Source organism: Cetorhinus maximus, chromosome 14 (assembly GCF_964194155.1).
Source record: "Cetorhinus maximus chromosome 14, sCetMax3.hap1.1, whole genome shotgun sequence".
NCBI classification, from domain to species: domain Eukaryota; kingdom Metazoa; phylum Chordata; class Chondrichthyes; order Lamniformes; family Cetorhinidae; genus Cetorhinus; species Cetorhinus maximus.
The window spans coordinates 108,922,606-108,949,589 of NC_135892.1; the positions used below are offsets into that span (position 1 = coordinate 108,922,606).

The following is a 26,984-nucleotide window of genomic DNA, read 5'->3' on the forward strand; positions in this document are numbered from 1 at the left end:
AATGTGAGGGAGAAATTGCTCTCCCTGACCCTCCCCACTTTTTCATCAGCATAAATCGCTTCACATTTCAGTTCTGAAGAGTCATGTTGGATTTGAAGCATTCACTCTGTTTCTCTCTCCACAGGCGCTGCAAGACCTGCTGAGTTTTTCCCAGCACTTTCTGTTTTTATTTCAGCTTTCCAGCATCCCCAGTATTTTGCTTTTATTTGACTCCTGAACCTCCTCTACTCAAGGCCAACGCAAGCCTTGGCTGAGGGGGGGAAATGAGCATGCCCTGTTTCTCAGCCTGAGTTCAGTCTAAAATGGTTCAGGCTCTTCCTGTGTCTGTTCAGCCTCTGTGCTGTTTGTCGCAAATGGGAAATGGCAGCAAAATGACCCAGGGTTTGATAAGATTAAAGTCAGACTCAGTGTTGCTGTTTCCTCCTAATGACTGCTGATAATAGACCCATTTCTCTAGGACAGGAAACAGCCTTCAGCCTTTCAATTCCTCCAATGTGTTACTTTATATTTGTGACAGATTCTCTGCTGATGAACGCTCATTGTCAGAGAGCAACAAATCCATTAAGCCACCGGCTCAGATCCCTGCTAACCTTGCTACCCTCAGCCAGGGACCGCGGTAGGGATCACTCCGATTGACCCCTGGACTAGGAAAGGAGACCATCAGTCTAGGTTTCCAACCCTGCTCACAGAAGAGGTTAGAGGGAGACCCGATGGAGATATTCAAGATAATGAGCGTTTTTAATCGAACAGAAACTGAGAGAAACTGTCTCGCCCTGAGTCCAGTGATTTGAGCCTAAAAATTAAGGCTGACTTCCAGCGCAGTACTGAGGGAGTGCTGTACTGTCGGAGGTGCCGTCTTTCGGAGGAGATGTTTGACCGAGGCTCTGTCTACCCCCTCCCCAGGTGGATCTAAAAGAAGATCCCATGGTATGATTTCAAAAAAGAGCAGGGGGAGTTCTCCCCGGTGTCCTGGCCAATATTTATCCCTCAACCAACATCACAAAAAACAGACTACCCACTCGTTATATTATTGCTGTTTGTGGGATCTTGCTGTGCACAAATTGGTTTCCCCGTTTCCTACATTGCAACAATGACCACGCGCCAAAAATACTTCACTGGCTGTAAAAAGCTTTGGAAAGCCACGAGGCTGTGAAAGGCGCTATAGAAATGCAAGTCTCTCTTTCCGGCAAAGTGGCAGGGAGGGGAAGGAAATAAGGGGAAATTGTTTTCACACAAAAGGGTTGTTTGGATCTGGAACACACTGGTTGACAAGGGTGGTGGAATCCGATTCCACAGCAACAGTCAAAAGGCAAGCGGACGTGTACTTGAAGACTGGTTTATGGGGAAAAAGCTGGGGTGTGGACAGCACCATTAAAGGGCCAGCATAGGCATGATGGGCTGAGCGTTCTCCTTCTGTGCTCTTAAACTCTATGATTCAGACTCACTGTACAGCCTGGAAAGTGTGCATGTGTGGATGTCCGCTGAGCACACTGAGATCTCCAAAGTCTTGTCCCCGGTGGCTTGTTTGTTGTAGTGATGTCTATCTCAAACACTCCCAATCCACACAACAACATCCTCCCGGGTAAGGAGAATATTTTTCCAGTCTCTCTCTCCCTGCCTCTTAGCCGCAGACTTAACTTGATAACCCCTCATCACTGAGTCCTCAGTTGAAATAATCTAATTGCGTTCACCCTGTAAAAAACCCTGCATCATTTGAAAGACCTCTATTAAATCGGATGCATTTTAAAGGAAGAATGAGGGGAGACAATGAAATAAACAAAGGGTACAAATTTAAATGGGATGCAGGAAAAGAGAGACCCGGAGGCGTGTATGTACACCAATCGAGGAAAGTGGCTGGTCAAATTGATTAAATGCTGTTGATGAAGTATATGATATCGCAATTTTATAATTAGAGGAATAAAACATGAAAGTCGGGAAGTTACGTTAAACCTTTAGAAATCGCTGGTTAGGCCTCAGCTGGAGTATTGTTCTGGGTACCAGACTTAAAGAAGGATGTCAAGACCTTGGAGAGGGTGTGGAGAGCATTCACTAGAATGGTAACCAGAGATTTCAGCTATATAGAGAGACTTAAAGAAACTGGAGTTGCTCTCTTTAGAGCAGAGAAGGCTAAAGGGAGATATAATCAAGTTGCTCAAAATTATGAAAGGTTTTGTTCAATTAAATAAGCCAGGAGGGCTGGTAGCTATAGGGCACTGATTCAATGCCATTGGCAAAAGAGCCAGATACGAGAGGGGAATTTTTTTGTTAAACACACAGCAAGTTGTGATCTGGAATACACTACCTGAAAGGGTGGTGGAAATAAGTGTAACTAATTTTCGAAAGGGAATTGGATATATGCTTGAAAAGAAAACATTTGAAAGGCTACAGGGAAAGGAACAAGTGGGGTGGGACTAATTGGATATCTCATCCATAGAGCCAGCAGAAGCATGATGGGCTGAATGGCCTCCATCTATCATTCTAGGATTCTACAAACCCCTCCTGTCTTCCCCTGCTGAGGACGCCCAGTAGGATGAGGTAGTTGATTACAGCTGGTGCTCATGAATTGTTGACCCAGTGGGGGAAGTTAATGCCTTCAGGAGAAAGGGTAATGGGGGGAGAGGCTGTACTTGTGTGTATGTTCTCACGAATTAACAGAAGCCTTACTTTACCGTTCTTCCAGTGTCGGAACACTACTCCAGGTTTCCGCGCTTTCCTAGCCAGGCACGATCGATCGGCGATGACTAAAATGTTGAGGTACGCCAGATGCTGACATTTATTTCTGACGTTTGTGAGCTTGCGTTAAGAGTGTGGTGGAGATTCCCAGCTCCCTCTGGTTTTTGTTTCTTTTTAACTGCTGCAGCCTCCAGGAAATCCTGCTGGGCCCCAGCAGTCGCTTTGAGGAGTATGTGACGCTGCTGAGCGCTCTGCGGCTGCACACTCCTGTCGAGCACGTGGACCGCCGCGACCTCAACACAGCCACCGCCCACCTGAAGGGCTTTCGGGATTACATCCGGCAGGTACTGTCAGTGGCTGGATTAGCCATTGCCAACTGAAGTAAATGAAGCTCACTGGCAGAGGCACGATGGGCTGAAAGGCCTCCTTCTGTGGCTGTATGATTGTGGACGTTCCCACATTAATGTGGAAGCGGGGCTGGGAGTGATAGTGGACACAGTACGTTAATAGGACACAAATTGTAGAATTTAGTCCATCCAGCCTCGTCGTTCCAATGGCCCATGTACCCATCCTCCACCTTAAACACCCAACCTCTCCACCAACCATGGCCGCCGTGTGTACCAGCTACATGATGCACTGCAGCGACTCACCAGGATATCTTCAGCGGCACCTTCCAAACCCACAACCTGCAGCGCTTACAAGGCTAGGGGGAAGCGGGTGCATGGGAACATGATCACCTCCAAGTTCCACTCCAAGCCACACCCAATCCTGACCTCAATGTACATTGTTGTGTATGTGTGCACGCACATGTATATATCCACATGTATGTATGTGTGTGTGTGCGTGTGTGCACAAGTGTTTATATAAGCGATCTGCCTGATTCCTGTCCGGTTGTGATTCTGTAATGTAGCAGATCTGTTTGGAACACTTTCTGGAACTAGCTCCTCTCTCAGCAGAGACACCCCCACCCACTGTCCCACTACACCAGCCCATCCCATGTAAACCTCTCCTCCAGTTTCTTTTTTTCCCATGAAGTGGTATTTGGTGAAAATGGTGATTTTTCCAGACAGGATTGGAACTTTCTGCCACTTTTTGTTCCAGCTGAAATTGCGCAGCGAGAGAGATCAGCAGATAACGGAAGCCCAGAGAAGCATAGCCGGCACTCCTGTAAGTCAGCAGTGATCATCTGTCCAGGAGTGGAGCTGCACCCGATTACAATGACAGACAACAGGAGCTGTATCTGTGCTCTAACTGTATTTAAACGCATCTTTTGCAGCATTAATGCAAAACCATTTTGGGGCCGGAAGTTGACTACATAATGTAATCTTTCAGAATTGATGCAGTCCTGCACCTTTTAGTTTCCAAGATGATTGAGCATTTAGCTTATCATTTATATATCAAAATTAAAGGCTTTGTTATTATTGTGTCTAACATAGAGATTGGACTTTACCATAATCTTTCTAATAGATTACAGTAGGAAAGTCGGTTTCTGAAAGGACAGATTAACGTTCTGGTGCTAACGCTTCAGGTGTAAGACCACTACCTCCACTTTCGTAACATCACCCATCTCCCAATCCTGCCTCAGTTCATCTTGTGAAACCTTCTCCCATCTTTATGCTGCCGCTAGACCCGGCTCTCCTGCTGGGCCTCCCACCTTATAAACTTCAACTCATCCAAAACTCTGCTGACCCGTATCCTTAACTCCACCAAGCACTGTTCATCCATCATTAACACTCTAGCTAAGTTGTGTGCTTGTTCGGCCATGCAGCAGCCTGAAGGTTACTGTGCTCGCGCATCATTTGTCCCCTTTAAGATATTGTGTGTGCATTGGGCGTGCAAAATATTTTTAAAGCTGCCACACACCTTTAAATGAATAAACTGTGCAAGGCAAAAATAAGCAAAAGGGAACATTGCCCATAACCCCTGTGCTCACTGAGCAACATTGGCTCCAGGCCCCCAGTGCTCCAAAATTACCGTCCTTGTGCTTAAATCATTCCCCTCCCTATCTCAGTAACCTACTTCAGTCCTACCACTGTTCCACTGGCCTCACTTTGTTCCACCAGTGGTGGCTGTACATTTAGCTATGCTCTGAGATGCTCTCTCCAAACCTCCCTGAGCCTCTCCACCTCAGCCTCCTGCTCTAAGACACTCCTTAAAATCCACCCTATTTTCGACTACAGGTGTAAATTGCCATTAATAAACCCAACAGTGAATTCTGGAGCAATTTCATTAAGTGGAGTGGCCAAGGAGAATAGTGTAGGTACACTTAAGAGGAAGCTAGATAAACCCATGAGGAAGAAGGGAACAGGTTGTGCTAATAAGGTGAAATGAAGTAAGGTGGGAGGCGGCTTGTATGGAGCATGGACTAGATGGGCTGAATGGCCTGTTTCTGGTTGGAAATACTTTGTCAGTTTTTGCTCCTGGTATCTATCTTTCTTTTGGCTCAGTGTTTATCTAAGTTCGCTCCTGTGTGCGTTTTTCTCATTAAGGGTGCTTTACGAATGAAAGTAGTGGTTATTTATATACAAATCATGAGGTTAGAAGTTTAACTGTTTTGCATCTACATGAGCCGTGTGCCATATTGGTTCGGATGTTCAGCATTTGCAAATCATTTGCTTCAAGCCCCCTTTGTGAAATGAGGTTGTGACTGGTTCGTTGCGGGCAAAAAACAGTCTTTAAAAAGGTCCACCCGAGGCCAAAACCAAAACGGCCAGGTTTTCAAGCATTTCCCACACCTCCATTTGGAGACAAGAGGAGCATTTGTGTTCCTCGCGCCAGGCTCCACATCAAAACCAGGAGGTGGGGGAGTGGGATCTGGCAGCCACCTCTCTTCCCCACCCCACCCCACCCTCATCCCAACCTCCAGACTCATCAGAGTCCCTCGGCCAATTTCTGAAGCGACTGAATTTCCTCCCTCTCTGCAGCAGAGCTCTGAGACCACGACTGGCTCCTATACCTTATCAGTGACAGGGATGACAGTCTGATGCACCGTGGATCATATTCCCATCTTGGCTGCCTACTGTGCATTCCTAGCATTTTTTATTAAATGCAAATTTCCATTGCTTGCAGTTGTTTTTCCTTCTTTGCACCGATTAACTGGCCTATCATCACAGGGACATTTGTGTATTTTTTGTGTAAATTGGCTGCCACAATTACCTAGGCAACAGCTGTAGCAGCACACCAGAGTAACCTTGTGCAATGTACACTCCTAATCTGGAATGCTTGATATTGATCCTTGGTGATAAAACAAAAGTAGCATTTCCATTTTGAGCATTGGGATCTGGATTAATAACAACCTGCATTTCTGCAGCACCTTTAACGTAGCAAAGTGCTTCACAGGAACATAATCGAGCTAAATTTGACACTGAGTCACATAGGGAGATATGAGGGAAGGGGACCAAAAATCTTGATCAAAGAGGAAGGCTTCCATGAGTGTCCTAAAGTAGGAGGGTTTCTTGTGACGGAAAAATCTGCACTGCTATGGGGAACCAGCAAGGGGGATGGGAGTGTTTGGAAAGCTATTTTCAAAGAGCTAGCACAGGCAGAATGGGCTGAATGGCTACCTTCTGCACTGTAAAATTCAATGATTTAACTATCTAATCAGCTGTCCTCGCCCCCTGCAAACGGACAAAGGGAAAAAAAAATTTGTAAGATAATGGACAAACTCTCACACAGTCCCACAAAACACTCCCATACCTTCGTTAAATGCACCACCCTCTACGGTACTGAGCCCTTGTTCAATCCTGTGTCAGTACGGAGGGAGTGCTCTTGGCTGGGTTGACAGTAGGTGCATCACACTTGGGTTCACCACCCAGAGCAAGTGTGCACAAAAAACTAGCTTGGGCTCCTCAATAATCACCCATTGATCAAATCACTCCAACCGTTTTGAGATTGTTACGCCCTGCTGTGATTAAGAGAGATTTCCAGCATCTGCAATACTTTGCTTTTATCTTAGAGAGAAAACCCTTGAGTGTTGATAGACCCACCCTCCTCCCCATTACGATCTTAGCAGTGCACGCCTGTTAGAGGGGTGGGGGTGGCTGGTGGTTATGAGGTTGAGCTCTGTTGCACTAGAATTGTTCTTGCTGTATTTTAAACTGGGTGTGATTGATTTACAGGTCCTGCTGGAGGCAAATAGGTACCTGATTCAGGTTCAGGAAGTGGCTCAGATGAGTTGTCTTGATGGAAAGATTTGTCCTTCCTTCAGGTATGCTCCGAGGTTCCAAACTTTTGCCATTCTTCACACATACACATACACACACACAAAGTGCTCCTGCTAAGATGTCTAGCTGTTTGCACTGGTGTAGAAGCTTTGTGCTGGAAGTGTCTTTTGCGATATGCATCACAATGACTTTCCCATCCCGTGGTTAAGGAAGCTTTGATGCTCGCTTGCTGGTACTGTCGAGATTGGAAACACTTCCATATCGGGAGCATGGGTCTTTTTTAAAAACAATCCTTTCATAGGTTTTGGGCGTCGATGGCAAGGCCAACATTTGTTGCTCTTCCCTAATTGCCCTTGATCTCAGTGGCTTGCCAGGCCATTTCAGAGGGCAGTTAAGAGTCAACTACATTACTGTGGCTTTGGAGTCAAATGTAGGCCAGACCAGGTAAGGACAGCAGATTTCAAATCATCAGCAAATTTTCTGGTAGGCACATTGCAATGTGACTTACTGAGCTGAGGTAAGGCCCAACAACAAAAAGCTGCATTTATATAGCACCTCAAATGTATTCATCCCATGTTGCTTCAGAGGAGGGAGTGCTGCGTGATTTCAGATGAGGTATTAAACTGAGGCCCCGTCTGTCCTCTCAGCTGGACATAATAGATCTCAAGGCATTATTTCAAAGAAAACTTGGGATGTTCTCCCCCAGTGTTCTGGCCAACATCTTCCCTCAACTAACACCTAAAAAGAAACACATTATCTGGCCATTTACACATTGCTATTTGTGGGACTTTGTAGTGCACAAATTGACTACTGTGTTTACAAACAATACTTCAAAAAAAGTACTTATTGGCTGTAAAGCACTTTGGAATGCCCTGAGGTCACGAAAGGTGCCTTATAAATGAAAGTTTGCTCTTCTTTGGAACTCAGCATAGGAGCAAACAGGGCAGAGTGACAAAAAGCTTGGCCAAAGAGGTGAGTTGTAAGCAGGGTCTTTAGATAGAGGGAGGTAGATATGGAGATGTTTGGGGGGTGGGGGGGAGGGGGGTAATTCCAGAACTTGGATTGTTTTGAACTTTTGGTTATGAGCTACAGACTCCCGGTATAAAATGCACAATTACATTATTCACTGTTAAACTCTGGTTTCTTCTCCCCAGGATTTATGAGCACATTAACGACATGAGTCTCTTTCTTTTCAACGACACCCTTGTTTTCACCTCACGGACCATCTCTCACCTGCCCTTTGAACGAAGTCCAAAGACATCTCTCCAGTTCTTGGCAGCCGTGGCCCTCCCCAGGCTTCTCATCGAAGACGTTCCGGACTCCAAATGTACAGCAACATTTTGTACAGCGTTACCTACTTGTATTAAAGTTTGCACGCATCGATTCATAGGATAGCGCAAACAATTGTTTTGGTTGCAGTCTTGAGCCCCTTCCTGCAGCTGAGAGTAGCTGCGCTGTCTCGCTCTGGTCGTGTGAGGGCTCATTTCCTTTTTGTTCCTAATTTTCTCACATGGTTCTAAAGCCTAATTTCCAGAGCCGATGCTACTAAAGAGGCAGCACAGCAAGCATTGACTACCTTTTTTTTTGGGGTCACAGGTAGCAGCCTCATTTGATCAGTGCACAATTTACCTTCCGCAGCAGGTTCAGTTGGTGGATTTCCCCCCCTTCCTCTTAACAAAAGGGATGTTCGTGTTAAGTGTATTTTGCCTTGCCCATGTCCCCAGCTGAGAGGTTACTGCAGTAATTCAGTTAAAGCTTGCCTCAGAGGAAAATTTGACCAGTAGCTCAATCCATCGTTCGTCAGGAAGCTTAAAATGAAACTGTCAAACTGGCTCATGGAGATTGGAACTCAATTGAACGGAAAAATCTGTACAGAATCAGCGTGCCGATGTATTAATGCACCTCACTAGCACACAACTCTCAGGTTGTTCATTCCAGATAAATGACCGGCTAACCTGAGAATTTTAGGATAAAAGTCCAAAAGGGGAAACCATTTCACTTCTAGAACTTAGAAAGAACTTAATTGATTATAACATAGTTCATGACTGCAGGACCTCCCACAGCGTGAATTTACTTTTTGAAGTGTGGTCACTGTTGAACTGTTAGGAGATGCAATAACAAATTTGCAGAACAGGAAGCTCCCATAAACTGCATTCAGACAAATGACCAGATACTGTGTTTTCTAATGGGATTGGTTGAGGGAGCATTTACACCTGTGGAACGCCTCTGTGATTCTCCAAAATTCTGCCATGGGGCCTTTTACGTCCACCTGAGGGGGCAGACAGGGCCTCTATTTAATGGTTGACAAATTTAACTGCGCAGCCGCAATTTTAAGCCAGAAAATGATGCTGAACAGTCCAAAAGAGCATGTGTACTCAGTATACATTCTACAGGTTAGGGTATCCACCCGAGACTGGGATGTTACGCCCACTGGCTGTGCAAACCAGACCCCGAGTGGTACCTTTCAGCTGGTTTACCAAGTTGGATCGCAGTTGGCCGCTGATTTCTCAGGCTCACAGCAGCCAGGCCATTTCCTGTTAGCTGTTTCCACAGCTCTCATTGCTAGAGAAAAGTTAACACTATCCAACAATCTTTCTTGGGTTTCAGACATCCAAAATGCATTTGTTCTGCAAGGACCAAAACGGCAATGGATTTGTGCCACAGACACTGAGGAAGACAAAGTCACCTGGCTCTCCGTGTTAGAAGGTGCTGTTCGTGCTGCAGTCAAAGAGACCTGATCTCAAGATGACGGTTATCAGTGGCTGAAAGTTTTCAGGTGGGATAAGAACGTACGAGACAGGAACACCAAAATGTACACATAATAGAGTTCTCAGGTTTTCCAATTCTAATCGTGTGGATTGTGTGCAATGTATATTTGTCTTATGATCAAAAGAAATGGTCTCCATTTCATGCTGAAGCTTCTAAGCCAATGGGCATGCAACTTCTGATGCACGTTCTTAATGAGCAACTGATAGGAACACCACTGTAGTGTTAATTAACTGTTACCACATGCACAGAGCTCAAAATCCAAAATTAAACCTGGCGTAATATTTCACATTTGACATATGTTGTGTATTTTTATTCATGCCAACTCACAGCAGTTCAGCCAACATTGTTGGTATTTTTAAAAGAAGCACTGCTGTCCAGTAAAGGATCTTAGGACACACGTTACTAGATTTGATGTGAAAGTTATTGAGTTTATTTATTTGAGTGTCCTGTACTTCCATTCACCAGTTAGTAGAAAAGCTACTGCACACTTTTTGTTGCAAAGTGCATCGATTGCCTGTGGTACACACCGGCCTAGAAGCCGAAGCAGCAGAAAATGGAGAGCTGGAAGGCAGCAGCTCAGATACTATTACACAGAATTGTTACAGCGCAGAAAGAGGCCGTTCAGCCCACCATGTTTACACTGGCCCTCCGAAAAGATTAAGGAGAATGGGAAGCTTCAGTTATGAAGATAGACTGGAGAACTTAGGACTGGTTTACCTTGGAGAAAAGAAGGCCGAGAGGAGGTTTGGTAGACATATTCAAATTCCTGAGGTTGGGACAGAGTTTTTTAAAAAATTCATTCATGGGATGTGGGCATCGCTGGCTCAGCCAGCATTTAGTGCTCACCCCTAATTTCCCTCGAGGTGGTGGTGGTGAGCTGCCTTCTTGAACCGCTTCAGTCCATGTGGTGTAGGTACGCCCATAGTGCTGTTAGGGAGGGAGTTCCAGGATTTTGGCCCAGCGACATTGAAGGATGGTGATATATTTTCAAGTCAGGTGAGTGGCTTGGAGGGGAGTTTCCAGGCGGTGGTGTTCCCATGTGTCTGCTGCCCTTGTCCTTCTAGGTGGTAGCAGTTGTGGGTTTGGAAGGTGCTAAGGAGACTTGGTAAGTGACTGCAGTGCATCTTGTAGATGGTACACACTGCTGCCACTGTGCGTCGGTGGTGGAGGGAGTGAATGTTTGTGGATGGGGTGTCCATCAAGCCAGCTGCTTTGTCCTGGATGGTGTCAAGCTTCTTGAGTGTCGTTGGAGCTGCTGCACTCATCCAGGCAAATGGAGAATATTCCATCACACACCAGACCCATGGCTTTGGGGAGTCAGATGGTGAGTTACTCACTACAGGATTCCTAGCCTCTGACCTGCTGTTGTAGCCACAGTATTTATATAGCTAGTCCAGTTCAGTTTCTGATCAATGGTAACTCCCAGGATGTTGATAGTGGGGGATTCAGCAGTGGTAATGCCATTGAATGTCAAGGGGTGATTAGATTCTACCTTGCTGGAGATGGTCATTGACTGGCACTTGTGTGGCACAAACGTTACTTGCCACATGTCAGCCCAAGCCTGAATAATGTCCAGGTCTTGCTGCATTTGGACATGGACTGCTTCAGTATCTGAGAGTAGATGAGATGAAAGGATCGAGAATGGGGGGGCACAGATTTAAAGTAATTGGCAAAAGCTACATAAGAAAATACTTTTTCACGCAGTGAGTGGTTAGGGTATGGAATGCACTGCCTGAGAGTGTGGTGGAGCCAGGTTCAATTGGAGCATTCAAAAGGGAATTGTCTGAAAATGAAGAATGTGCAGGATCACAGAGAGAAGGTGGCTACATGGCACTAAGTGAAATATTTACTGTTATTAAAGCCAACTAATATACTATTAGGGTGTGCTCAGTGAAAAATATACCAAGCAACTGTATTGCTTATTAGCTTAAAAACATAAGCCTGAAATGAATGTGTTATTTAGCTAGTAGCCATGACAATACCTATCGCCTGTTCATTCCACTTGACTAAGAACAAATCCTCCACTCGTTGATACTGTGCATGCGTAAAAAGAAAATGGCTTGCATTTAAATCGCACCTTTCATGACCGCAGGACATCCCAAAGCACTTGACAGCTTAACGAAGAACTTTAAGTGTAGTCACTGTTATAATGTGGGAACGACCAGGTCATGTTCTAGTGATGCTGATTGAGGGATACCCAGGAGAACTTCCTTGCTCTTCTTTGAAATAATGCTATGGGGTCTTTTTGCCTACCTGAGAGAGCAGATGGGGCTTCAGTTTAAAGTCTCATCCAAAAGACATCAGCAATAGCCAATGTTACAGTGATATGAAAAACACTGGGGACTATTCACAGCTGGGATTAGAATTGCCTGCCAACTTTCCTTCTGTTGGTTTCACCTGTTATTGAGCCACAGTGGAACCAGAAAGGGCAGTTTAGTTTTATTTGCATGCAACGTATTTGATACTAACGTGCCCTAACAAACACTGATGGCTCCCTGTAGATGATGTGTCAATGAAGGAGTAACTGACACACAGCCACTGCAAGTCTTAGAGATAGTGTGCAGTTAACTAAAGGGCAGTCGGGATACATTACATACTTATCAGTGACTATTCAATCCATCTAACGTGTCCTTCTACAGTAACTTATAACCCTAATACAACATTCAATTGTCTTTAGAATAACTTGAGCTGTTTTCTTCCACTACCGTACCCGAGGCATTCCGGGTGTTGATTACTCAGTGTGAAGTGCTTCCTGACTACAGTCCCAAACTTGTCTTTTACCAGTTAATATCCACATCTTCTTGTCCTGAAGTTCTGGTTCATCTCAAAATAGTACCCTGGATTAATCTCTTCTATGCAACTTAATATTTTGTTTATCATTTTGCAACTAATTTTGTTTCATACATTTTCAGGATACGGGCATCACTAACAAGGCCAGTTAATTGCCCATCCCCAATTTCCCTCAATAAGGTCCCCACTTGCTGTAGTCCATGTGATCAACGCGCTCCTGCAGTGCAATTAGGAGTAGGGAGTTTGGGGATTTTGATCCAGCGATGAGGAAGGAACAATGTCCATGTTGGGATGCTGTGTGAAATGTCTTTCATTTCAGTGGCATGATCTCATTACTTGACAGAATAGAGTTTGAGAGCAGATGAATGAGCTGGATTATGTTTCCTACTGCAGACCTCAGGCTCCATAGACATATTACGTTCGTTTTCTTTGAAAACAGTTGATTACAGTAACATTCACAATTCTCTTTTACTGTCACGCTCATGGATTATAGCTGTAATCTGCCTATTAGCAATTCTTTAGCAAACAGAGTCTAGAACTTTGCGTCAGTCTCAGGATAAGGGGTCAGCTATTTAGGACTTGGATGAGGAGCAAATGTCTTTGCTCAGGGGTTGTGAATCTTTGGAGTCCTCTGTCCTAGGGAGATGCGGATGCTCAGTTGATGATTTAATGGATAGTAAGGAAATCAACGGGATACAGGGATAAGGTGGGAAGACGAAGATGAGGTAGAAGTTTAGCCATGATCTTATTTTTTTGGTTTTGTGTTCATGGGGTGTGGGTGTCACTGGTTGGGCCAGCATTTATTGCCCATCCTTAATTGCCCTTGAGAAGGTGGTGGTGAGCTGCCTTCTTGAACCACTGCAGTCCATGTGGTGCAGGTACACCTGCAGTGCTGTTAGGGAGAGGGTTCCAGGATTTTGGTCCCGTGGCAGTGAAGGAATGGCAATATATTTCCAAGTCAGGGGCGGTAAGTGGCTTAGAAGGGAACTTCCAGGTGGTGGTGTTTCCATGTATCTGCTACCTTTGTCCTTCTAGATGGTAGTCGTTGTGGGTTTGGAAGGTGCAGTCTATGGAGGCTCGCTGAGCAGGCTGGTGGTCTTTTTATGGTTTACTCCTGCTCCTCTTTCTTAGGTTCTTACGAACAGAGAACGGGGCAAGCAGTCAAATAAAATATTGTGCTGTTTTATTTGTGTAAAAATCACAGTTGCTAGTTTGCTCTGCCAAGATACATCCATGCACTTTAACATCCAAGATCCCAGAGCTAGAATAAGCAATTAAATAGAGTTGCTGTTAGTCAGCAATTTAATGGAAATTTACATACAAGATCAAAAGTGTGTATAATACAATTTACATCATCCCCCTTATACAGTACATTGACCTGAACAACAAGGAGGCTCTGATTAGACCAGAACATGAAGTCTTTCCTCCCTGTCTGTCCCTCCTCTCTTTCAAAGTACAAAGCCAGAACAGTAAGGCTTGAAGCTACAGAAACCAAAGAAAATCCCAAATTGAAACAAAAAATCTTTTGTTCTTTAAACAGAGATGAGTATACATATTCAGACATAAGAAACTGCAAATCACATTAACCCTTAGAATACTGAACACTGAAGTCAAACTTAATTATAAAATCTTGCTCTTCGCATAATAATTTAAACAAATATTCTCTAGCTCTGTACAATTTTCGATTAAACTCCCAGTATTTAAATTTAAAGAGGATCACCTTTACCAGTGTCGGGGAGATGGACAGTGTGTATTCAGTACTCAGAAGGCTATTTTGGTGGAATGGAAATCAGTCAGTAACATGCAGATAGAGGCTGTGTTGTGAGAAATCACAGAGCCGCAAGTCATTTACACACGCGCACACACACACCACTTGTCTTTCCTAAATCATCACAATTTATCCCCACATACGCTGCTACTGCACAAACCCCACATATTAGTAAGCCATTTTGAGTGAGAATGGGGAAGAAGAGTATAGATTGACCTGCTTAATGTACAATCCATGCAAATTGCACACATATTCACCCCTTGAGCGGTGGCTTTTATATGTAAACTCAAGGTGCCACACACACATACCCCACCCCATGCACATGTGGCTTATGCCACACCTGTCATTCCCCCCCACCCACCCCCCACCTCCACCCCACCACCTCCCCCCACCCCACCACCTCCCCCCACCACGAATGCTTAAAAAAGTGACACATGGTGCAGCAACAGCATTTGTTTTTTCCCTTCTCGCAGGCAGGGCTTGCTGGTTAAGATCTGGTTACTTTTGATGGATACATCCTACGAGTGGACAGGCAGCAGAGATGGATTAGGATTACAAAGCCAAAAGCAAAACACTGCACCCCCCACCCCTCCCTTAACTGTGGGGGCATGTGCAGCAGTCAGGTTCATGTACTGTATGAAACAGTTAAGCCACTGGGATACGGCTACACAGCAGCTTCATTAGTGAGTTCAGTGCACTCAAGTTTAAAAAGGCCAGCTCACCACAAGCATCTTGACATACACAAACCAACAGACTGCTTTAACATAAACACAACAGGCTGTTAGTCCTTAACGACTTGACTGTCTTATATTTATTTTAAAAAATCTTAGCGGCTGTCTCTAAACTTTCACCCAGACTTTGAACATATATTATCATTTACCCCCTCCAATTAAAAAGTGGTTTTGAACCATGCTTACCAAATCATGAATACGCTTATACGTCAGTAGTGCAAAATATTTCATCACATATCCCCCACCCCCCGCCTCAAGGTTGCTCCAAATGTATGGGGACATTGCATTCTTGATGTTTTACTGCAGTAACGCAATGGGAACAATACTTTTTTTTGAATGATCTGAACGTAAAAAGGGCAAGACAAGCCATTTTCACACACAAAATGCTAGAACAAAAGCCAACTCCTCATCCAAAACGAAAGCTATACAGATTCAGGAGAGAAGCATTTTGAGACACTGACACGGACATTTTCCATTCAAGCACAGCTCTTCCATCCCCAACCTTTGCACGACCACAATAATTCTATCAAAATAACATTTCCCAAACTATATACCAGTTAAGGAGGTTGACTGACTGAGCATGGGTGCTTCAATGTTGCAGCTGGCTGGTAGCTTCCCTCTTTTCAACCACAGCAAGTCCGGAGGATTCAACAGGGCATCTCATTTAGGATCTCTGTCCCGCTGGTAAGCCAGCTCTGCTGTCTGTAATGTTTGGACTGATCTGGGAGGGGTTCTGAAATTATTCACTCTTCTGTAGAATCAACACTGTTGTAAATCCCTCCCCACCCAGGGCCTGAATGCCCAATAGCTTTACAACTTCCTCTTATTTCCCCCCACCTCCCCCCTCCTCCCACCCAACAACACCACCTCTTAAACACACTGCAGCCACATGTCAAGTGTGCAGTTTGATAAAATTAACCATGTAAACTACCGCTGCATTGTAGACCGGCGAAGCTGAACACAGGTAAGCTGTCTGCAGGGTGGAGGGTCCGGTGACACACTCAGACCAAACACGGTTTTTAGTCTCATCCAAGCGTCAGGAGGCTCTGTTACAAGTGCGAAAATGGCCGAAGCTGCTCTAGTTGGACCTCGAGAGAGATTCTCTCCTCAAGCACATCCTACAATGATTGCCCGGGATGGAGAGAGGGAGAGAGAGAGAGAGAAAAAAGAAAGGCCTTGATTAATTCTTTACACTTCACTTCACTTTTCTTGGAGCACGCACTCCCACTTGTCCTTGCACTTCTCCCCAGGAGCAGCACCAGCTAATTCTCACACTCCGCTCCCCCGATTTACCCTCAGTTCTCACAGACATCCCAGGGAAAGTGAGAAACTGGCCATTTCTCCCTTAGTACTGCACTGAAGTGTCAGTCCAGATTACATACGTACTCAAGTCCCTGATTGACACTTGAACCCACAAGCTTGTGAGTCAGAGGTGAGACCCACTGAGCCAAGGCTGATGCTCAGTTTTAAAATCAGGCCATAATGCATGAAGTGTTATATTTATTCTGTATGTGAAGACATAATGGACAAAGTCAGGCTGAGATTGTTTTTTTACTCATCCATGGGATATGGGCATTGCTGGCTAGGCCAGCATTTATTACCCATCCCTAATTGCCCTTGAGAAGGTGGTGGTGAGCTGCCTTCTTGAAGCACTGCTGTCCATGTGGTGTAGGTACACCCACAGTGCTGTTAGGGGAGTTCCAGGATTTTGACCCAGCAACAATGAAGGAACAGCGATATATTTCCAAGTCAGGGTGGTGAGCAGCTTGGAGGGGAACTTCCAGGTGGTGGTGTTCCATGCATCTGCTGCCCTTGTCTTTCTAGATGGTAGTGGTTGTGGGTTTGGTAGGTAGGGAGTGAATGTTTGTGGATGGGGTGCCAATCAAGCGGGCTGCTTTGTCCTGGATGGTGTCGAGCTTCTTGAGTGTTGTGGAGCTGCACTAACCCATACGAGTATACCGTCACACTCCTGACTTGCGCCTTGTAGATGGTGGACAGGCTTTGGAGAGTCAGGAGGTGAGTTAATCACCGCAGGATCCCTAGCCTCTGACCTGCTCTTGTAGCCACAGTATCTATATGAGATTAGCCAGATGCACACTTTGGAATAGAGATTTTGCAGCAGTCAACCCTAGGTCTGGGCTTGTTCGAAAAGTCTTCAAATGATTTCACAGAGGTTGGATGTTTTGAGAGTTTGAAAGCAGAGTTTACCAAAAACAATGATCTAAAACGTTGCACAGATAATGAGAGTTCTTTATATTTTCTGATTGCAATCATACTTAAGTGCACAGAAAACACTTCATGTCTCTCTTCATAGGCAGTTTTGCCGGTAACTGCAGTTTGGCTCTCTGCGGCTGTGTGCTAGCAAATATGGGCAAAATTAGTATGTATAATCCTGCCAATCAGAACTGAACATTTCTTTCACATGGGTAACTTGACAGCAAAAGCTGAAAAATAATATTTCCCACATTTTCTCTCAATTCTCAGTCAAAACTGACTCCATTCAGTCTCTATCCAGCCAAGGCTGATGCGCAGTTTTAACATCAGCCCCATAAAGCATTAAGTGCTACGTTTGTTCTGTATGTGAAGACATGATGGACAAAGTCAGGCTGAGCCTGCCTGTAGAGCTTAACGTCCAAATCCTGAAGGTTTTATTTTGCCTTTGCACTGTTGGCACATTCTAGGTGATTACGTATTCATGTAACATGAAGGGGAGTGTTAAATCAAAAGTCAATGTTGTAGGGCACATGCACGTGTCACATCTTCTCAGCAAGATTTACCGCACATGTCTTACAAAATAGCACAAATATATTGCCTATGAACTTTTCCACCATCTAATAAAATGACACTGAAAGTTTTTTTCATGCTAGGTATGAAATAAACAAACTCACTCAGGGATTCCTCCCTTGCCCAAGTTATTTGTAGAAAAGAATATTGAAGAACTTTTAATTGGGAGCCATAAAAAGGTTAATTAAACTAATTGAGAGGCACTGCTATGTCTTTTTTTTAAAAAAAACAACCACTTGGATTATTGAATCCTTTGGAATCTATCCAATTGATCTGATGCGCTCTCCATTTAAAGCACATCCTAATGGTCTTCAGTGTCACCTCTTCATTTGAGGTAATTTGAAGGAAGACATTGAAAGATTGAACAGCAAATTTAGCTTAGCCTAAGTGTCGCAAGGATCGATATTTGCAGTTTTGGTTGGCTTTATTGCACTGTAAGTAGACTCAGTGTCCAATCTCTCCCTACCTTCAGCTGCTGTTGTAATTCACTGTTGAGTCTGGCTAACACCGTGTTAGTTTCCTTATTTCTTCTGATCGAAGCCTGAATAGACTTTTTATCTTTGCCAAATGACCTATAATTAAAGAAGGTGCATTAATAATTTTCCCCCACTCATACCCCCAGCATTGTCACAGCTCGTTTCTGTTCCCCAGAATGAGGAAGGGAGGGTAGTAACTGCCACACAGATTGGCAACATGTAGTAGCACTCTGTGCAACAGAATTCAGTAAATCTGGTTCCACTTTACAGAGTGCACCTCCCCGCCCAGCCTAAGGTCCTGTAACTAGAAATCCACTTAAATTAGGTCTAATTCTCCTGGTGCAAGTAAAGGCAAGTGGGGGGGAAAATTGTCAACAAGGTCATGATCAACATCTTCCACAAGGCCCTTATTAGTGGCACTCCCAGGATCTGGCAATATAAAATGGGTTTGGTTGCAAAGTAAAGATCCTGTTCTGTCCCAACATAATTGAGATCCATCATCAGGTGACTGGAGTTAAGTCACTAACTCACGGATGCAACACTTCCCATTTTCCTTTGAACCATCCTGTTCCCGGCTTCCGCGAAATGCAACTAAGAAGAACATAAGAAATAGGAGGAGGAGTAGGCCATTCAGCCCTTCGAGCCCACTCCACTATTCAATGAAATTATGGCTGATCTTCTAACACCATTTTTCTGCACTATCCCTGTATCCCTTAATGTTTTTAATATCTAGAAATCTATCAATCTCAGTCTTGAACATACTCAATGACTAAGCCTCCAAAGTCCTCTGGGGCAGAGAATTCTAAAGATTCAACACCGTCTGAGTGAAGAAATTCCTCCTCATCTCAGTCGTAAATGGCCTGCCCCTTATTCTGAGACTGTGACCCCTGGTTCTAAATCCCCTCCAGCCAGAGGAAACATCTTTCCTGCATCTACTCTGTCGAGCCCTGTGGAAATTTTGTTTACCTGAAGGAGATCACCTCTCATTCTGCTAAACTCCAGAGAATAAAGGACCAGTCAATTCATCTTTCCTCATAGGACAATCCCTCCATCCCAGTAATTGGTGAACCTTCATTGCACTACCTTTATGGCAAGTATATCTTTCCTTAGGCAAGGAGACAAAAACTGCACACAATACTCCAGGTGTGGTCTCACCAAGGCTCTGCAGCAAGACATTCTTACTTAAATCTTCTTGTAATAAAAGCCGGCATACAATTTGCCTTCTTAATTACTTGATGTACCTGTGCATTAGCTTTCAGTGACTCATGAACAAGGACACCCAAATCCCTTTGAAGTTCAACACTTTGTATCGACCATTGTATACAATTAAGGCTTATCCCCAAACAGGAAATCTGTTTGAGATGATTTAATTAGAATCTTTCCAGCCAATGGAAGGGGTTGGGGTGGTGATGGGGAGAGACGACCTCTTCAGCTCACTGATTTGACTGAAACCCAAGTGTCCGATGAAAGGACAATGTTATTGACCAGCTACAGTTTCCAGCCCCTCTTTGTTGACATTACAGTTGCAGGGAAACCATCTGCTGAACTATCGTGGAGAAGTGCCAACCAGAGTACAGCCACTTTCCCTTCGGCGAGGTGGGGGCATGGAGGGTAGGGGGCGGGAGGGAAAATTTACAGCAAGCTGTCCCAGCGTGCTTTTGTTCATCCGGTCGTCAAATTATATTCCAGCAGGAGAGACTGCCTCCTTAATTGGGAGGAGTGCACAACAGAGGTAATACCAAATGGCCAAACTAAATATTGTTAGATAATCTCAGTGCGGATAACTTAAATGTCAATTGTTCTGACATACATCTAGATCTAACATGTTACGCTGATTGGTCACAGGAAAAAAAAAATCACAATCTGGATGGGTACAAGAATTAAACAGAATCATATCTACCTTGGAATTGATGACTGTGCAACCAGCACAGTATTAATTATACTAGTTTTTTGGGCAAGTTCGTCTGGTTCAGCACGAAGCTCGTCGTCAGACTTCAGTCTCCTGCGGACGGGCTTTGGAGGGGGGACAAGAGATGATGCACTTTTAACCTGTAATTTATAAAAAAAACGGTAAGATTGATAAAATTCCAGAATTATGTTAAATATCTAGTTCCATTTCAACTCAATAACGATTTGTAAGGTGTCTCTTGGATCAGATTTCCAACCCCACTCCTCCCCACCTCTGCACTGCAAGGTTCTGTGGTATCTCTGTAAACGTGCAGTATTGCAGAGGCATGGCTCTCTTTTGATGAACACTGCAAATGCTTTACTAAAGTAATTGGTGAAATCAGACTTTTCTTCTGATATCTAAATCTCCGCTGCCCATACTCCAACTCGCGCCGTGTCCCATTCACCCGGCACTCCTTATGCTCACTGACCTCCACTTGCTCTTAGCCTAATAAGCCCTCGATTTAAAAACTCTCATTCTTGTTCTTGAACCCTCCTTCCCTTCTCTCTGTAACCTCCTCCAACTCTGGCCTCTTGTGCACTCCCGATTTTGATGGCTCAACCATTGGCTTCAGTTACCCAAGCTCCTGAATTCACTGCCTAAACCTCTTTGCCACTGTGTCCTCCTCCTCCTTTAAGAGGAGCCTCAAAACCTACATCTCTGACCAAACTTCTGGTCGCCTGCCCTAATATGTCTTGGTGTCAAATACTGGCAGATTCAGCTCTTCTGAAGAGCCTTGACACTTTATGACATTAAAGATGCTGTATAGATGCAAATTGTTGGAAGACTTAGGAAAGATGGAAAACCTTCAACGTGAAAATGTAACCTAATAAAACTGGACATGGTCTCAAACTATTACAGTCCCCACAGCCAAGAAGGGCAGCCATCCACCTTCTTCCATGTGTAAAAGTCCTTCTGTAACCTCGAACTAGGGTTGCAAGGGCATCCTGAGGTGGCTCAATCACTTATTATAAATAAGCTTAATTAAGGACTCTACATACCGTGTTTCCAGTTGGCTTTTCATCACTAGAACCGTCTAGTTTTGCTGTTCTTAGGGTCCCTGCTGAATCTGGAGGTTTTTCAGCCTAAAGAGGTACATTGAAAATGTTGATTGAATACTAGTCACAAATATCTAGACCAATGACATTTCAGCCCTAATTGCTGTGACAAAGCTCAAACAATGCTCACTGGAATGGTTTCTGTGTGCTTGGCCGAGTCATCCATTTGTTGCTCTGTGCTCTTTGACACAAACGCTTCAAACTGCCGGAAATCAGCAAAGTTGGGCTGCTCTGGCATCTGGTGAGGAGAGGTGCTGGTGCGTGCTGCATGGCCATCAGCCTCTGCCGAGCGATGTAGTGGAGGCACAGTGACCTAGACGAAAGGCAGCACCAACAGGAGAGATGCATTTCAGCTTTTATGTTGCAATGAATGGCAGGGACATTGCACACCAATTTGAATTTAAGACCGCTAATAAAGGCACATACAATTGTCGTAAAATTGCCACCATTTGCTGAAAATACTGAAACACCACTTAAAAATTCTGAAACTTACAATGCAGTTTCTGTATCTTTAAATAAAGCATCATGATATCACAATGATTTGTACTAAAAAATTAAAAACTTGGATGATTGTATTTTATTAAAAATGCTGTGCCAAATGCACATAAATAATGCACATAGTTTGATGACATTAAACTGAGAAGGACTAACAGGAGGAACATGGCATAAATCTGGCGCTTTCCTCAAGTCCTGATTATTCACCCCGGCTCCCAATCATTCTACTTCAGTTTTCACATTCTGGCGCAGGCTAGCAGGAGTCTCAGGCAAGTTCAGCGTGCACCACACACCCAACATTATATCTTCAAAGCTCAGCTGCATTGAGCTAATTCATGTACCTGCGTAGGCTGGGGTCTTGGAGGAACTGCAGGGGGACAGGTGACAACTCCAGCTTGTGGTTGCCCTTCAGAGCAGTGGTTATGGAAAAAAAAAAATGCACAAAGCAAATCATGAGATATTCTCAAAAGTACATCACACTCGCCTTACAAATAGAACAAACTGACTTATCTTCACAGCAGCAGCTGATTCCTTCTGCACGCCACAACCAAAGTTTAAACTGCAATTTCTGCACTGATGACCATCTCCCCAAACAGCACTTTAAATATTTCGCATGATCTGACAAGAAGAAAATCTTTACGATAAAGGTTCCCCACCTGTGTTGCTGGCAGTAAAGGTTCTGTTCATATCTAGGGATGAAGATCTCGAATGTGAAGGCTGGGGTCTTGGTGGAGGTGGAGGAGGTGCAGCAGTCTTGAGGGTATTGTCTGGGGAAGTGCCTGAATGCGAACTGTGAAGAGCACAAACATGCCCGAGAGAGTGATGTATGCTTTCACCCTTGTGATCAGGTGCTTTCTCCAATGAATTAAGTCCATTACGTTTTTTTTTAAAAAAACTCTCCAGAGAACATATTAATCATAATATACTTCCTTCCACACGGTAATTTAATTCTATAAAACCACAAGCCTAGAAACTCCCCAGAGAAGCCTCCACTTACCGTTGCCGAGTTATGCTGTTTCCGATCTGATCAGACTCCGAAACAAACGAATCTGAACTACTGTATCCGTCAGCTGAGAGAGAAAAGGAATGAACGTTGAATCAAAAACATTTTTCAAAATCGCCTAAATATAATGCATAAATTCTAGCGAAGCCAATATCTAAAATATTTTGAGAGTAAATTCCAGCAAAGGTACTTGAATAGTAAGAATTGTGCCCATAATGGGAGGCCGAAGGGGAGAGAGAGAACAAAATAAAAGCAAGTAATTTGGTTAAGGTCAACAGGTTAATGCAAGTCAATGCAACAAAAGTGACCATCCTGGTTGGGGGGCATAAGCTGTTTGGACTGGAACAGTCCCAGTCCTCTAGAATAATCCAATGTCCGCCTAGTTTATTGCTGGACTGGGAGGAGAGCTAGGCCAGTTACTATGAGGACTGGGAATCTTCCTGACATTGCTCCAATGAAAGGACAATAGTCAAGCAGCTGGGAATTTATCAGTGCTCTCTACTGGTGAGCTACATGATTTTATGCAGTTAAATTTCTGCAGCAGCCTGCAGAGACTTGGATGATGTCTCAGCCTTGGCCTGAACCATCTGCCCCAAGCCCTTAGGGCTTTGCTAAGTAGGCTGCAACCCCCTGGGGGTTGGAACGTTCATTCTGTATTAGGCACAACAAAACTGTCGAGCAGGGCAACAGGTTTCTTCATGTGTCAGACACCGCGCTGACCAAAATAAAAGTTCGCCCTTGTACACTGCCCATTTCCCACCAGGCTCAACTGCTACCCAATACCATCCAGAGCCAGCAAAAGCATCCTGGCTTTGGGTTTCTCCACAGCTACTGATGCCACCTCACAATCTGCCCACCAGCTTTGCCCACTGAAGACCTCCACTGTCGTGCAATGTCAAATGATCCACCCAGAATCTAGGTGGAGGACTGACAAAAGCTCGCCTAGTAAAGCTAAATAATGCCCAATCGCATTAAAAGCTGGGCTTTGAACTAAAACACCATGGGGGCGGAGATAATGTACAATGGAAGCTGTCAACAACAAATGGATGATAAATGTTGCCCTCATCAGCAAATGAAGGAATAAGAAGGCCCAAAAATGGCTTTTATTTAAAGAAAAAAATAAAAAGTTCTCATGAAAAAACATACAAAAGTAATCGTACTGTCACTTCCGGGATGGGACAAAAATAAGTGCTACAAAACATATATTTCCCTTACCTACAGTATTTCCTGCAACAAATTTCACAGTGGTGGCTAATTTAGCCTCTTCTGAAAGCTCAGGCGAGTTTGTAAGCAGAGGGCTGGTTGGGTGTGTTAGTTCTGTAGAGCAACGATAGAAATCACTTGGGTTTCATCAACCATAATTCAAAATACGAAGAGAACAAATCCTTCCTATAATTAGGCCACAATTTCCTTGATTGCTACCGTCGGTTTCACAACAGATCCCTGGATGCGCGCTTAGCGGCAGCACGAGCATCCAGTGAGCAGCCGTCATTTTTCAGGCGGGATAGTGGTGGGCATGTGCAGAAATGCAGCAATCCATTAACCCACTTCGTTAAATGAAGTTCGTATGCATTCCATTCATCCCAGATACTGCAGAAGGCAGTGTCGTTACAAACAGTTCGTGTATCTTGGAGAAATCAAAATAAACAGGGGCGGAGAGAAAATATTGGCCGCCTAATTAGATTTCTAGTTGCAAACTCAAACATAAAATACAGTAACACAACTATAATGGAAAAGGCAATCAATGACGGCAGGGGCCAAGTACGAGTAAAACCACGAAGCGCTTCCCATAGCCAGCTTCGCACTGGGTCATCTCATCCATCAGTACTATATTGAAGGGATATTTTCAAGACCTGCGGTTCAATGTATAACGGTTATTAATATGAACAAGTTGGCAAACTCACATGTTTTTAAAAAGTTTCCCATTCGCCCCTTAAAATGGCTCCCGACGTAAACTAAGAAACGTCCATACAGGTATAATCAGTAATTCTGATTTGAAACACTGCACTTTACATAGTGATCTCTCACTCATTGCACCCACTGCCACAAACTGGCAAACCTACTTCATTTGATTTTCATGCCTCAGCATACTCCTTCAGTTTGAGAACCTGTTATGAGTCCTTTGAACTAACATAATTAAAAAGGACAATATATTTGTGTTCCTAAGGGATACAGAACCACTCAGTGTTTTTTTTTAAAAACCTAAATTAAAGATAATAGAGCAGGGGTTGGGTGGAGCGCTGGAGCTGTGAACTGTTTCATTCATCTCTGGGATCTGGGCTCGAATCCAGGCCACACATGATGTACTGAAGATACTCTGACTGATGCAATGTTTTGAGTAAACTGAGGTTCAGACATTCAATCCAGTCCCAAGCAAACGTAGGCTAACACTAAGCTAGCCAACACTTAGCTGGCAACTTCATGGCTGGAAAGGGAATGGTGGGAATGGGACAGATACAGTAGAGTGGTTCCTGAGGCTGGGTTATGGCATACTGTTGGAGATGGGTAGTGGAAATGTTTTTCCATATCTGCCACAACCGAACTGTGGGCACCTTACGCAGACAATGGATGCAAAAAGTGGAAGTTGTCCACTCTCCTGATACTACGATATCACAAAAGCTCTCATTAAAATCCTGTGTATGTCAGAAATAGATACTCTGCATCTATCCAAAATGAAGAAAATCAGAGTCTCTGCAGACAGCAGGTTGATTGCCATGAATGCATTTTGGTCAAGGGCTGACGACATGTCAATCCCAGTGCCTCACCTTTAGGCCTCTCTTCTCAGGATCCTACTCCTCAACCTCCCCAAGCCTCTAGTCATCCCCCTAGACCAGTGCCTCCGAAAGCAGCCCTGGTCCCACCAGACACATCCTCAAGAACAAGAAACAATGAGGATAACACCCAGGCCAGGCAGCTTTCAGATGACAACAGTAGATGAGGAAAGGCCATAACTTGCAGCAGTAACCAGACTAGGAAGTTAAGAGGAATAGGGAGCAGGTGCCATGAGGAGCAGGAATTTATGTATGTAATCCGAGAGGGAGGGTGGTACAGGTTTGTTAAGTGGGTGAGGGGTGCTGAACTTCTTTAGCAATTTCAAAGGAAATAAGTGTAATATCAAGTCAGTCAATCATTCCCCGGGCACCTTTTAATCAACCAGGAGAAAATGGCACACGTGCAATTTTGAGCAGGAGCCTCACCTTATGGATAGCGGTTTGGGGGGTGGGCGGAGGAACTCTGGTTAACAGTATCCCCTTCAAGGGTCCAGGATCACTGAAGCCTACTTGCTGGCCCAGCCAAGGTCACATAACGCAGCAGAGTCCAGGGAGTGGAGCAGGAGGGCTCTCTAGTCTGTATGGCTCAGCACAAGTCTGGGCTGTGTCGTTACTGTCTAAGCTGGGAGAACGGGAAAATGGATAATTCACCCAATTTACAAACCCTAAACCTGGCGGGTCCCGCCGTGGGCGAGGCGACGCCCCAGCCAGAAGCCCATTGACTCGTGGCAGGGCCAGGAAATCCTGCTCCTGGTCAGCCAATACCCGGAAGAGCGTTTATCCAATTTTGCCAGCCACAACTAAAACACAGGAATGTGTTAAAGCTAATCGGCTCACAATGGCAAATGGTAACCAAGGAGACAAATACTAGAGTTTTTTTTTGGAAACAACATAATTCAATCCACACACTTCTCAAAATCGGGAAACGGACCGCATCTCCAGGGAAGAGACGCTACTGCAATGCACCCACCCATCCCATCAAGAATCTAAGGCTGAACAAGTAGTCTTATTCCATGCCCCTGAGCAGAGAGGGTCTCCCATTTTATCAAGTGCTGCAAAAAAAGGGTACTGACAAATCATTTAGAAAAGACATTCTTCAGGAAGCTATGGTAGGTGAATAATATATATACATATGTAAAAAAATACATTTTCTTTGGAACTAAGGAAGATTATAGCTACACATCCAAAACCTTGATCGTCAGCCCCGAAATAAATGCTGAATGAGACAGACAGACATGGGAGCAGCCCTTTTCATTACCACTTCCAATTCTTTTCAGCTCCATCTCTTGCATGTGAATTTTACTTGGAGTCATGCGGATTGGAACAGGGTGAACGATAGCTGTGTCCTGCAAGTTAATTTTTTGGGCGGGGTAAAGAAAGAGGGGGGGTGGGGGGGGAAAAAAATACCGTTAGCAATTTGCAGAAGAGATTTATAATCAGATTATTCACAATTCTCGAGTGAAGAAAATTTTATAACGCATCCGATTAATATTCTCTGTGCCTGAATATGGAGAACGCAAAATGATTCTGATGACAGTGCATACAACAGCCATTA

At 44.3% G+C, this 26,984-nt stretch overlaps 2 protein-coding genes across 6 annotated transcripts in view; one reads left to right on the forward strand and one right to left on the reverse strand.

The window, feature by feature from the left end:
* ect2l (epithelial cell transforming 2 like) overlaps positions 1 to 9,897 on the forward strand; it is a 42,796-nt gene extending 32,899 nt beyond the window's left edge. The window contains exons 17-22 of the mRNA XM_078557538.1: positions 2,681 to 2,754; positions 2,861 to 3,017; positions 3,775 to 3,840; positions 6,792 to 6,880; positions 7,991 to 8,163; positions 9,444 to 9,897. Coding sequence (XP_078413664.1) covers positions 2,681 to 2,754; positions 2,861 to 3,017; positions 3,775 to 3,840; positions 6,792 to 6,880; positions 7,991 to 8,163; positions 9,444 to 9,574 — 690 coding nt within the window. The 3' untranslated portion in view covers positions 9,575 to 9,897. The remainder of the gene's footprint in view (positions 1 to 2,680; positions 2,755 to 2,860; positions 3,018 to 3,774; positions 3,841 to 6,791; positions 6,881 to 7,990; positions 8,164 to 9,443) is intronic.
* Positions 9,898 to 13,561: 3,664 nt separating this feature from the next.
* reps1 (RALBP1 associated Eps domain containing 1) overlaps positions 13,562 to 26,984 on the reverse strand; it is a 61,267-nt gene continuing 47,844 nt past the window's right edge. For all 5 annotated transcript variants that reach the window (XM_078557471.1, XM_078557469.1, XM_078557470.1 and 2 more), the window contains 10 exons: positions 26,688 to 26,775; positions 23,874 to 23,975; positions 22,653 to 22,725; positions 22,312 to 22,445; positions 21,997 to 22,061; positions 21,291 to 21,473; positions 21,104 to 21,187; positions 20,055 to 20,203; positions 18,145 to 18,250; positions 13,562 to 16,012 (listed from right to left, as the gene is read on the reverse strand). In XM_078557471.1, coding sequence (XP_078413597.1) covers positions 15,944 to 16,012; positions 18,145 to 18,250; positions 20,055 to 20,203; positions 21,104 to 21,187; positions 21,291 to 21,473; positions 21,997 to 22,061; positions 22,312 to 22,445; positions 22,653 to 22,725; positions 23,874 to 23,975; positions 26,688 to 26,775 — 1,053 coding nt within the window. In that variant the 3' untranslated portion in view covers positions 13,562 to 15,943. The remainder of the gene's footprint in view (positions 16,013 to 18,144; positions 18,251 to 20,054; positions 20,204 to 21,103; positions 21,188 to 21,290; positions 21,474 to 21,996; positions 22,062 to 22,311; positions 22,446 to 22,652; positions 22,726 to 23,873; positions 23,976 to 26,687; positions 26,776 to 26,984) is intronic.